This window comes from Podarcis vaucheri, assembly GCF_965113315.1.
Source record: "Podarcis vaucheri genome assembly, chromosome: 15".
Classification (NCBI taxonomy): Eukaryota; Metazoa; Chordata; class Lepidosauria; order Squamata; family Lacertidae; genus Podarcis; species Podarcis vaucheri.
This window is the reverse complement of record NC_138753.1, coordinates 11,865,975-11,879,172: the sequence shown is the minus strand read 5'-3', so window position 1 is coordinate 11,879,172 and position 13,198 is coordinate 11,865,975. Positions and strand designations below refer to the sequence as shown.

Here is a 13,198-nt window from a genome sequence, read left to right as displayed (position 1 = left end):
AAACTCTCCTCCCATTCCATATGTGGGGAAGGGCTTTCTAGCCCTATTTCTAGGCAGAGGGGTTTCATCCAGTGTGTTGATAATAATTTAAAAATGCAATAATCAAATTGAGCTTTCTTCTCTATACAGTGGTACCTCGCAAGACGAACGCCTCGCAAAACGAAAAACTCGCAAGACGAAAGAGTTTTCCGTTTTTCAGTCGTTCCGCAAGACGAATTTCCCTATGGGCTTGCTTCGCAAGAAGAAAGCCCATAGGGAAATCTCTGGGGACCTCTTTTAAAATGCTGGCGGTCGGGAGCAAAGACTTTCGCCCACCGCCGGCCTTCAGAAGAGGTCTTGGACCTCTTCTGAAGGCCGGCGGGGGGCAAAAGTCTTTGCTCCCCCCCGCCTTCCTTCCCGGGACAGCGGAGACTTCTCTGCTGTCCCGGGCGATCTTAAAATGCTGGCGGGTGGCAGCGAAACCTTTGCTGCCGACCCCCAGCATTTTAAAAGCCCCCGTGGCAGCGGAAACTTCTCCGCTATCCCGGGCGATCTTAAAATGCTGGCGGGCAGCAGCGAAGCTTTCGCTGCCGACCCCCAGCATTTTAAAAGCCCCTGGGGCAGCGGAGGCTTCGCTGCCGCCCGCCAGCATTTTAAAATCGCCCCGGGACAGCGGGGGCTTTTAAAATGTTGGCGGTCGGCAGCAAAGCCCTCCTGTCCCCGGAGCTTGCGGGGCGGGAGGTGGGGAGAAGGGCTTTTCTTCCCATCGCCAGCCTTCAGAACAGCCTTCTGAAGGCAGAGGTCGGGGGACAGACTGTCCCCGGACCTGGTCTGAAGGCAGTTTCCATAGGAACGCATTGATTGATTTTCAATGCATTCCTATGGGAAACCGTGCTTCGCAAGACGAAAAACTTGCAAGAAGAAAAAACTTGCGGAACGAATTAATTTCGTCTTGCGAGGCACCACTGTATGCACATCTTTATTCCCTTGGTACAAGGGAACAGCTTCCATAGTGAATCTACCAGGAAGAATAAAGGGTGGGTGGGGAAGAATTAAGTTTCATTATTATTGTTTGCTGAATTTATTTCTCTTTCCCCTACCAAACATAGTGTTTATTTGTGTGTAGACTTCCTTGGTGAATTACATTGGGTGGGTGTGGAGCCCCTGTACTGTATTGTTTTTGTTGTAATCTTTATTCCACTCTGGTTGCTACATTGTGGTGCTCCCAGCATATTTGTTTCCATATGTGTATCTGTTTTCTACCCTACCCCCACCCTCAGCACCAAATCATAGTGGCCAGAACAACAACTTTTTTTTCCAATTACCCTCCCAAATCTGAAGTAAGCCTCTCCTTTTTTCTTTGTTAATTGCCTTTTAAAATAAAGTTCTATTTCTGGAAGGAAGGCTATTTTTGTTCTTTCTCTCCTCCCAAAAGAATCTTCCCACACAAGTTAATGTATTATATATAGATAGATAGAGATAGACACACACACACACACACACACACACACACACACACAGAGAGAGAGAGAGAGAGAGAGAGAGAATGTTTTCAAAGTTTTTAGTGGGATTGTTTAAAATTTTGGCACAGAGCCTGGCATAAAAATAAAAAAGGAATGCTGTGAGCCCCTTTTGGAGAATTCCTGTCAAAAAGTAGGATACCTATTTAATAATTAAAATAGTGCAGATATATTTTCTTTATAATACTTTATCCGTTATTTGTTATCTATTCCCCCCCCCCCCAAATCTGTGTCCTGCAGTGCACTGTTTTTCTTATTTAGCTGAAGCTTTTCTCCTCACACCACATCAGTGGTAGGAATTTTGCCTACATATTGTGCAAAGAGAAGATAAACGAAAAATCTCTTCCCATAGTTCCTACGAGTCCAGTTACCTTTAGATGGTAAACTGTTCCTTTAACTTTTCACTGGCCTTGTGTACATTAGCTAAAAGTTGGTAAAATGAATGTGGCAAATGTTTGTGTGGTAGTCAGGTATGCTTAAGATTGCAGCCTGATCTTGCTCATGTTTTTTTCAGAAATAAGTCTCCACTCTGTTCAGTGGGTCTTACTCCCAAGTGTGTAATAGGATTGTAGTCTTAGTCTGTTATCTCTTCTCTCCCCGCCTCCAATATTTCTAATGGGGATGTAAGTATGCTTCTTTTCTTCTTCCTGCTGTGCATAGTGAAACCTTTTAGTTATCTTCTCCCCCTGCCCAGAGTCAATATGCTTGGCGGAATGATAAATATGGGGATGATATTTTTTTTCCACCTGTCGCTTCCCACTGCAGAATTTCCTGATAGGGATCTCCATATATATCCTCCTGTTACTGCTTTATTTAGGATAAAGCTGTCTACCCCTACTCACCAAAATAATCCTTGTAGCGTGTGTGTTGACTGTGGGGAAGAAGTTGTCTAAATATACACCTCCGCTTCCACAGTAACTTCTGATTGTTCCCCAGCTTTTTGTGTTGCTCCTTTAGACATTTTATTCCCACTCTTTGTGTGGGGTTTTTATCTTTTCATATTGTTTCTTCAAGAAGAAGTAACTTCTCTTCTTCCCCCACTACTTGCACCTCCGCTTTCCCAGACCACAGTTCCTAATTGACAAATGAAAAGGGAGTACTGCATTATTTGAGTGTGGCTGGATGTTCTTCATCATCACATGTATTCAGTGGGCCAAAGGACTTGCTTTAAATACAATACTGTATCCTTTCTGCTTTGACCTTATTAGAAGTCCTTTGTTCTGTTTTCTCCTTTCTGTGTTCCCCTCTTCCCCATTTCTCATTTAAGAAAAGGCCTTGAATCTTCTCACAGCTTGCAACCCGCCCCTCCCCCACTCCATATAAAGATAAAAGAAGCATGTTTTGAGTAAACACTTCTTGTGATGCTGGGGAACACTAATCCCCCCTCTCATACACTTTGTTCCTGAAACCTATCCTTAAACATAAATCTGTTTTAAAAGAAATTATTTGATTATCCCTTTTAGAGGAGTTGGACTGTAACCCACAACTTCTTGATATTTTCATGTATGTTACCTAAATTCTCCACTGTTCTAACTACAGATGGAGAGAGACTTTCCCCTGTAATTCTTTTTCTTCTCCAGATAGCCAATTTGTTGCAGCAAGTAGCTGCAGTACTTGCTCTTGGAGACTTGGGATCTAATCCCTGATGTTACTTAGAATTTTTAGATTGACACTTGGGATATGTGTATCTGTGTGGCTTGCAGATGTATTGCCACCTTTTAAAGTTTGTTACTTCCTGCAAATTTAATTATTGTAGTTGTACAGAAGTCTTGATCAAGTGTTGTTTCCTTCAGAATAGCATGCAAGTATGTCCAGGCCAGTGTCCTCCATCTTAGAAAGTATTCTACTCCTAGTGCTAATTTTGCTATATTGGTGATTTGTTTATCACACCTGTATCCTGCATTTCTTTCAAAAAGTGTACATTAATTACTTCATAAATGGGATGTTCCCAAGAGACCTTAGTGGCCTCTGTGGAAATTTCAGCCTAGGTCTTCCTGATCTAAGCCCTGCCTTCTGCAATCTATGAAGCAAATACTGAATCACCTACTTTTTTAAAAAAAATCCTCTAATTTCTAATACTCTTTGCTTCCAATCTAGACTTTCAGAATTGCTTATTAAGAATGTTTTTGACCTATAGAGGGGTTTGGGGGGTTCACAAAAAGGTGTTTAGAGCAAAATGAAGAGGGGTTGTTCATTACTACATTTGCAGGCTTGGTGTGTTGGCCTCAGAAAGAAAGTGGCCCAGATTTCACAGACCTAAGTAAATGCAGGGAATCCAGGTATCATCCCCACTGTCCCCCAGCACCTCTCTTAAAGTGACATGATTTTTCATGCAGCATTCAAAACACTATTTTGAGAGGCTAGGAGAGTGCAATTTCACCTGCTGTTCATTTGCAAAGTATGCTATGGATAGTGGTTGCAACTCACAAGTCCCAACTTCCCAGCATCTGAGCCATTTGAACTAGTTTCTTACTGCCAAAGTAAACAGCCTAGCTGCCTGTGGATATCCTTGTTGCCTTCCAAAATTTCATATTGTGCTGTTAGGTAGCATAGATTCCCCAGTCCGCAAAGCTTCCCACCCCATTTCATTTGCATCTCAATCCAATGCGTGTTTACATAGAAGTCCCACAAAGTGCTGTGGGACTTAGTAAGTACGTTTAGGTTTGTATTGTACTGGCCAGAAAAAGTTTTGGTGCTTCACATTAAAAATTGTGTTTTTCTGTGTCTCCTCCACATTCCCTTGTCTGTCTGGAAAAGTCCCAGATTTTTAGAAACAATTGTTTGAGCTTTCTTTGCTCAGAAAATATGATCACTTTTCAGTTGTGCATTTTTCTGTTTCAGGTTCCATTTTAGCTGTGCAGAATTCTTGTAATGCAGAGAATAGGTATGGAAATACAAACTGGACTTTCATTAGCTTTTGAAAATAAGATGTGAGAGATACTGTATTTGCAGTTGGTACCCACGTGTTGTTACCAATGAACTTATGAAACAGAACCTTTTCTACAGAAGAATAAAGCAGTAATTTTTCCCACCCTGCATCGCTGGAGCAAATGAACGGTTGACTCCAAATGCTGGCATCAAGGGTATATCCTTTATCAGCCACAGTTTGGTTTATCAGAAAGGTCAGCAGGATCTTTCATTATTGAGAACCATGGTAGAAGCCTGGGCTGAACAACAGGTAGTTTTTCTATCACACAGCATAATAGAGTGCAGAATATAGAACACTCCAAAATTTGGTCATTTTGGTCATAATCCTGTCCAGTTTTGTTGGCAAAATACTGAAAAAACTTTGCAAGTTTTAAAGTCCCAATAAATACATTGACTTAGAAAAATGATACAAGTGGCTCTTTGAGTGGGCCCTTATCATAATCAAAAGGAAGAGGCCCATTTTTAGGAGAGATAAGATTGGGTGGGTTACATAGCAGGACCTTTTCTGTGGCGGAACCAGCTGACAGATCTGCTTGGTGCTCTACCAGTGAGCTATTGCCTTTCAGTGTAGCCATGAGTTCTGCAAATCTTTTTTTTAAAAAAGAACTCTCATTAATGATCTTTGCTGATCATTATTATCTTTACATCCTTATTGCTATATAAGACTGCATTTGATAGTGGCAGTTGAGCCATGAAATAGGTCAGAATTTGAAAAACTTAATTCTTTTTATAAAAAAAGTTTGCATAAAATAAGTCCTTAAGATGGAGGCGGGAGGGAGTTGTGACCTTCTCTTTGGGTATTTGGAGGTTCTCATATATGCCCAGATTTAAGAGTGCACAGTGTCCAATCATATTTGTGTAAATAAAGTGCAGGAGAATGCTGCTAGGGTTGAATGATGCAGAAGGGAGAGAGCCCATGTTTATTTTTGTATATTTTTATTCTGCCCTTACTCCAAATAAATCTGAGCAAGGTACATGGATTTCCTCCCTCTGCTCGTGTTATCCTCTCAGCAGACTGTATGATAGGTTAGGCTGATGTTAAATTCTCGAGAATAATCTTTTGGAGAATATCCTCGATTAATGAGAATATTAGAGAATTTTCATTTAAAATAGGAGAATATTCATTTTCATGCATTGAAAATTATATTATTAGTTAATATACATGTTTATTCATGAGTAAACTTGTTCAGATGGCAACCAAAAACTGTAGAGATACTTTTATTCAATGGGGCAATGCAGTGAATTCACATTCTTTGATTTTTTTGTACCAAATTTGAAATTGAAAATTCAATGTGAATGACTCACGTTAATCACTAAGCCTGCCACTAACCAAATATTTACCATCAATTTTGAATTTGAATTATGTTGTGTATGTATGAAATGTAGCTTTTAAAGTAAAAGGAATATTAAAAAACCTCAGGTCCACTACATGAGTACATTCCTTAATAAGCATATCTACATGGTATAGTGTTTTCAGTGCAACGCTAATAAAATCAATATAAAATTTAAAATAAATGCTATTATTTCCAGAAAATAAAACATAAATAATCAGTAATGACAAGTTACACAACATCAGAAATGCAAATTACTATCTCACATTTCAGAACTGCTAATGGTGAATGACACAATGCCCAGTAATGTAACTGGATCAAAAACATCATTATTCATTACTTACACTGGCATTATCACAGCTTAACTTACTATTTACTAGATTTGTAAAACTGGCTCTTACATTACAGTTTGTGGAGAATATTCTCCTGGAGAATTTTCTAGCAGAGAGATGTGAAGGGAGTTCTGGTAAATGCAAGATATCAGGGTAGGGGGAAAGGGAGCATTTCCACCTTCTACAGCCATCCCATAGTGAGCAGCTGAGAAATCTGGTTGCTCAGTAGTTTTGGTTATCAGTTATTGCTCTTGACTTTGTATTCCACACGATGCAAAGGGGTAAATAATTCATTATATGTATGCCTACTATATAATTTGGATTCACTGCGTTCTTTTCTCATTTTTTCATAGCAAAAATGGCTCAAGCAGCTATGGCAGCAGCATCTAGCCATGAAGAGGATTCATCTGAAAGCAGAATGGTTGTTACATTTCTCATGTCAGCCCTTGAGTCAATGGTATGATGATACTGGTATTTACTGTAATGTATCTTCTGCTTGCAACCTTTCTTTAGGTATCTTCATGCATGCCTGGTCATCTGATTGTTATTTTATCTTGCAAGTGGTAGAAGGTGTAAGTCGACAGTCTTTCAAACCCGCCTTCCTCGTCTTTTTAAATAATTAAACAATTATGATACAGCTGTGCCACTTGTTACTGCAATTCTAAGCAGCAACTTTTTCCTTTTACAGTGCAAGGAGCTTGCCAAGTCTAAGGCGGAAGTTGCCTGCATTGCCGTGTATGAAACAGATGTGTTTGTGGTGGGGACCGAGAGAGGAAGAGCCTTCGTTAATACAAGAAAAGATTTTCAAAAGGATTTTGTAAAGTACTGTAAGTTTAAATTGCAGTTTTTTCTCAAACCATTTAAGTGTCTCCTTTGGGAAAAGCGTAACCCTACACAGATTTGGAGTGGAGTGCTGAAGATGGTTGGATGGTGTCTTGTATGCCACCTCTGGCAACTTCCGCATCCAAGCTGGTGCCAAATGTATTACTTGACTTTCCTTTGGGCCACACCAATGGAACTCACCCCCCCAAAAAAAGTTTTTTTAAACCCCTAAAATGGGGCTTTTCTCCTCCCTAAGAAAAAGCTCAACAGCTGTGAGCTGACCCCCCCAAAACGTGGCTTTTCTCCTTGAAAAAGCTCAACAACTTTGAGCTGAACCCCCCCCCCATGGGGGTAGATCACTGCCAGTTTTTAATTCTGAAAGTAGATCGCAGTCTCTTGAGAGTTGGCCCACCCGATGTATTTGAAATGACTACAAAATAGAAAAACGACTGCACAGTTCATGAAGACGGCAACAGTTAATGCAAATCAATGTTTTGGGGCATCATTTGCATCATATAAACATCTGTGTATACCACAAAAGTCCAAAACCATTCCAGAATAATGCATATTTGTGCAGCTGCCCAAAAGGGAATGTAGAGAAAGCTAGGCACACTATCTTAGAGGGAATTCAATGTTGGTGCAACAGTTGACAAGACTGTCCTCTGCATGGTCTTCTGCTGTATTGAAATATCTTAACTTGTGGTTAGGCCCATATATCGTTGCAGTTTAGCATTCAAAAGGTGACTTGGTTTTGGATTTCATACTTTCTGTTTTGCAGGTGTTAATGAAGAGGCAAAGGCTGCAGAACTACAGAAAATAAAGTCAACATCCCTAGATAATAGGATGACTGTGGATATTGTGGAAATGGAAGCCCTCAGGAAATCCGTTGAGGATTATTTCTGCATCTGTTATGGTAAATATTTTTGTTTTATTTAGAATAATGGTATAAGCTTTAGCTTACAAATGTTGAAGCCACTAAAACGAGGGTTAAAGCTGGTTTGTGGATCCTCTTCCATTCCTGGTTCTGGGGGTTCAGGGGAGAAGAAGAAGAAAATATTGAGTGGAAAGTTGTCATAATAGAATTGTGATGTCCTTACTCCTGAGCTGGGATGCAAATGGGTCTCTCCTTGAGGAAGGCAATAAGACCACGAAGATGCTGAATCCTACCTTGTTGAATAGGCATTTCCACCCATTTCATAGACGCAAAACTAGTCTTAGGTAAATAAACCCATAGCTGCTTTATTCCTTTAGGAACGGGATAGTAATAGCAGTTTTATACGGCACTATGTAACTAAAATGCACTGTGTGTGTGAGAAGCAGCACTTCACACAAGTGTGCTCTTGTTCAAGTTTTCTTGTTCAAATTTCTTGCGTAAGATGTCACCATGCTAGCGTCCATTACTGTGTCTTGCAGTTGTAGGTAGTATTTTCCACTGAAGAACATTGTTACAGTAAGGATCAGTGTAGCTAATGTGGTGATGACCTGTGTTGGAGGACTAAAATATTCAGAAAGGCTTCATTTACTGAGGCCATGGGATGTTAATTGTTTTCAGTGTCTATATCCAGAAGTTCTCTCTTGGCTATTGTAGGACCAGTAAGTCTGACATGCTGCGGTTGTCAGAATTGAAATGCTTAGCAAATATTAATATTTAACAGTTTATAGACAGGTTCTGAAAAGTTCTGTTTTTCTAATAATTCATCATCATTGTCTAATAATCAACCTACATTCAGTTACTGTTAAAGTCAGATTGTTGCTACAAGGTCCCAGTTTTGTGGAAATTATGGAGGAAGCACTCCTGCCATCCTTTTTTCCTGCTTCAGGAGTACTATCTATTACAGACATATTTTGCTTGGAGAAATGAGCTTACAAGACTGTGGCAAAAAAATGGGTGGAGGAGGGGAAAGACAAAGGAAGAATGCATGTTGCTGTGCAAGAAGGGGCATAATTGCCATAGTTTTGGTATCTTATTGATAAAGATTGCTTTCCTCCATCCAGGCAAAGCTTTAGGAAAGTCAACTGTAGTTCCTGTGCCGTACGATAAGATTCAGAGGGACCCATCTGCTGTGATGGTGCATGGTCTCCCAGAAGGACTTGCATTTAAGCATCCCACCAACTATGATGTTACAACACTGAAGTGGATTCTGGAAAACAAATCTGGAATCTCATTTGTCATCAAAAGGTGTGCTAGCACCTCCTTTTCTTGGAGCAGTTTGTTCAGTTAAATTATAAAGGTAAAGGTAAAGGTACCCCTGCCCGTACGGGCCAGTCTTGACAGACTCTAGGGTTGTGCGCCCATCTCACTTAAGAGGCTGGGGGCCAGCGCTGTCTGGAGACACTTCCGGGTCACGTGGCCAGCGTGACAAAGCTGCATCTGGCGAGCCAGCGCAGCACACGGAAACACCGTTTACCTTCCCGCCAGTAAGCGGTTCCTATTTATCTACTTGCACCCGGGGGTGCTTTCGAACTGCTAGGTTGGCAGGTGCTGGGACTGAGCAACGGGAGCGCACCCCGCCGCGGGGATTCGAACCGCCGACCTTTCGATCGGCAAGCCCTAGGCGCTGAGGCTTTTACCCACAGCGCCACCTGCGTCCCTTCAGTTAAATTATAATTGCGTATAAATCTTTCTGTCTATCCTTAAGTTTATCTATAATTATATTGGAAGTGGGTGGTATTTAGTGGAGCAGTGTTGCTGCTGAGTTGTGAACTTGAAAATCTCTCATTCAGACATTTCCTTTGCTATGCCATTATTATTATTATTATTGTTGTTATTATTATTATTAGAATTTATATAATGCCTTATACCCAGAGGTCTCAGGGCAGTTCATCTGTTGTCTGAAGTGGGCATAATAACACTGAGCTGTTTTCAGGGTGGCAGTAAGGATTGCATATACAGTCATACCTCCGCTTACATATCCCTCCGCTTATGTAAACGTCGGGATATGTAAGTGGCAAACCCGGAAGTATATTTCCGGGTTTTTGCCGCGCAAGCATGCGCAGAAGCACTCTACCACTGCACATGTGTGCGCAGAAGCGGCCCCTCTGGTTGTGGAAACCTTGGGATCTGATTGGAGCTCCAGAACAGATCCCGTCCGCAACCGGAGGTACCACTCTATACAAAATGCTTTGAATACTTTTAAATGCTAGTAGCTCTTTTTAGCTGTGCTTTTAAAATAACAGAGCATTTTCTTTTTAATAGGCCCTTCCTCGAGCCAAAGAAACATCTAGGTGAGTAGACACTTGTCTGATCTAAATAAAAACACTGGAAATTTCATTTGATACAATGGCCCGATTTGCACATTTTGGCAAGCCAGGGGATGACTAACCCTTTTTGTACTGAGGGCTACGTTGATCACCAATCTTCCAAGGATTGCATCATAAAAGTGGGTGGGGCCAAAGGGTACAATTTGGCATGGCCATTTTCTTGTTATTGGAGAGGACAAATTTGCTGTGTGTCTGTCTCATTCTCACAAACCATTTAACACCACAGATCGTAGCAGGGGACCTGCAGGAGTGGTCAGTTTAAAAATGTTATTTTTAAAATATTTGGGGGGGGGGCAGTCACAGACCCCTTTTGCTTGCACAGCCAGTCACTGCTTGTCAAATCTGGCTTTTGTTACATTAGGGTTAGGTAGAGATCAATCTGTTAATTGATCTGACCAGCAAGCAAGCCTAACTCAGAAGCCTATATAGGCATCAACAGGTATTTTCTGAATCACTCTGGCCTGTAACTGTTAGAGACTTTCTTTGCTGGTGTGACTGACTTTTCTCTTTCTCTCTCTGTAGTTTGCAGGGCCTGGCTGAATTTTTGTGAGACCTTTGGGTCCCAGATTCAGGACCTGCTGTGACCTTGAGTTATGATACTGGTGTTATGCCACTAGTAGTATTAATCTTTCTAGGGGAGAGTATTTTCAACCAGTTATTATTATTATTATTATTATTATTATTATTATTATTATTATTAACATTATGTACATATCAAGTGGCATTACTACTTGCTTACTTGTTTTTCTGGTTGTGTATATACAGCCAGTGAGGGGAAAACACATCACAGATACTATTCCTTTACACAACCAAATGCTGCCGGTGCTGTGATTTGCTGCATTTTAGTTTTGTACCTTGTGCTTAGATTCTTTGGGATGAAGAGTAGGCTAAAAGTAGCTTGAAATAAATAAGTGAAAATGTGGAGTCCAAGTGATACTAGTTTAACCTTACTCTAGAATTATACAATTGGTTGTGAAATATAAGCACCACATTAACAGATAACATTTTATTCCTTGCAGCACCTCGGATGACAGATTCCTCTCACACAGTAACATCCCCAGGTGGAAGGTAGAATATTTTTTGTGCTTTCCTGTGGTTGTTGCTTTTTTTCAACAGCTTTTCTCCTGTTGGTGCAAAAATAATAATTCAGAAAGGACATCTTTCAACCACAAAATACGGTTTTGAATATTCGTCTTTCATTTAAAATACTCATTTCCCCATCATCATAGTTTGCCAGGCTGCTGACAGCATCCTTTGTAAGCACACTAAGATAATTTTAAAAATCCTAAAATACAAGATATCAGTCTCATCATCAGGATCAATCTTGTTAAAAGCCTAAGAGTATTTGGTGCCAAAAGGCCACCTGAGTTGATGCCAGACAAAAATATGTGTGATGACCTTCTCATCCATCCAGTTGTCTGTCTTGACTGATGGGGCCCTTTGGACCTTTGTAAGAACCACACCTGCCATTTCAAACCAGAATAGAAGTTTCCAGCCCTTGTAGTTGTGAGGAAAAATGTGAAAACAGCCCAGTGTGTCTACTAGCCCTAGGAGCCTAACGTAAAATGTTCTGTGGTTTTTTAAGATTTCACCTCCATGTTGCATAGCTCTGGATATCATTTGGCACATCTACATCGCTTCCAGGGCAACAGAGAAGGGCAAGAGTTTAATGAAAAAGCACTTGCTTTACATGCAGAAGATTCAAACAGGGAGAGCATCTTCATTTAAAAGGCTGTTGGGTAGCAGGGCTGGAAAGGACCCTACCCGACACCCTGGACAGCTCCTGCCAGTTTCATGGGCTAATACCAGGTTAGATGGGCCAGCGGTCTAACTCAGTTAAAGACCGATCCATAGGATTTTTGTTATTGCACTCACGGTTTGCATTAACATACTCTTTTTTTCATGCATTCATCTAGCTGCCCTTCCATCCAGGTGAAGACTGAGCCCAGTGAAGATTCTGGTATGTATCTCTTACTTCCTTGTTAATATTTGTCTCTTGAGCAATAGGGGATTGTGGTATATACACATCACTTAATATACATATTTAGGTTATTATTATTTCATGGTAATATGGAAGCTAGAACTTAGTGAACTTGCCCTGTGCCTTCTCCCCCGGCCTTATGCATCCCATTTTAAGACCCATTCCGCTTGAATGATATCATCAGCATTTGAATGCAGAGTAGAACCTTGGTTCTCGAATGGCTTAGCTGCCGAACAAATCAGCACCTGAAAGCTGCAAACCTGGCAGGAAGTGTTCCGGTTTGCGACTGTTTTTTGGAAGCCAAACCTCTGACGTGGCTTCTGCTTGAGTGCAGGAAGCTCCTGCAGCCAATCAGAAGCTGCACCTTGGTTTTCAAATTGTTTCGGGAGTCGAATGGACTACCGGAACAGATTAAGTTCGAGAAACAAGATGCCACTGAATGTGCATCTTCGTAAATCTCGGTAAACATTAATAACGTGACTGCTTGTAGTATATCTGATTACTTCCGTACATACATACATACTTACTTAGGAGATTTCAGGGCAGTCCACAGCATAAAAATACAAGGATATAGCATATCTAATTAGAAAGAAACTGTCTTTCTGCTCTAGTATAACATGCAAAAGAACCACTGATAATTGGGTGCTTTTAAAAAGATGTGGTCTGGCTTTGCATGGCAGCAATGGGGAGTATTGCTGCATGGGGAATTTCCATTGGATTGGGGTGCTTGGTGGACAAGGCCTTAATCCAGGTAAGGCCTTGTCCACCAAGTACCCAAATCCAGTGGAAATTATTACCATCCCTAACAGACCTGCTCATGGGCTTCCAGAGATTCCCAGTAAGCTGCTGTTGGGGGAAGTGGGGAATGGAAAGGATGTGCACGATTCAATCCACAACTCCTAGTTGTATTGAATGAACTTGTGTGCACTCGTAACTCTGTCATTGTTTCTTTACGTGAGGATGCCTGCCACGGTTGAAAACTAAACGCCAGACAAAATGGGCCTTTATTTGATGAAGCAGGACAACTCTTGTCTTTTTCTTTAA

At 41.0% G+C, this 13,198-nt stretch overlaps 1 protein-coding gene and 1 long non-coding RNA gene across 11 annotated transcripts in view; one reads left to right on the top strand and one right to left on the bottom strand.

Moving 5' to 3' along the window:
• The window catches only part of GTF2I (general transcription factor IIi), a 62,773-nt gene that overhangs the window by 4,598 nt on the left and 44,977 nt on the right, over positions 1–13,198 (top strand). For 7 of the 10 annotated variants that reach the window (XM_082201201.1, XM_082201205.1, XM_082201204.1 and 4 more), the window contains exons 2-8: positions 6,444–6,547; positions 6,779–6,917; positions 7,691–7,825; positions 8,908–9,091; positions 10,109–10,137; positions 11,193–11,241; positions 12,090–12,133. In XM_082201201.1, the coding sequence (XP_082057327.1) occupies positions 6,444–6,547; positions 6,779–6,917; positions 7,691–7,825; positions 8,908–9,091; positions 10,109–10,137; positions 11,193–11,241; positions 12,090–12,133 (684 nt within the window). Of the gene's footprint in view, positions 1–4,340; positions 4,384–6,443; positions 6,548–6,778; positions 6,918–7,690; positions 7,826–8,907; positions 9,092–10,108; positions 10,138–11,192; positions 11,242–12,089; positions 12,134–13,198 lie in introns of all 10 variants that reach the window. The other 3 variants (XM_082201207.1, XM_082201208.1, XM_082201209.1) reach the window with 1 other exon arrangement.
• Positions 1–13,198, bottom strand: part of LOC309519999 — a 145,277-nt gene that overhangs the window by 92,351 nt on the left and 39,728 nt on the right. The gene's annotated exons all lie outside the window — the stretch shown is intronic.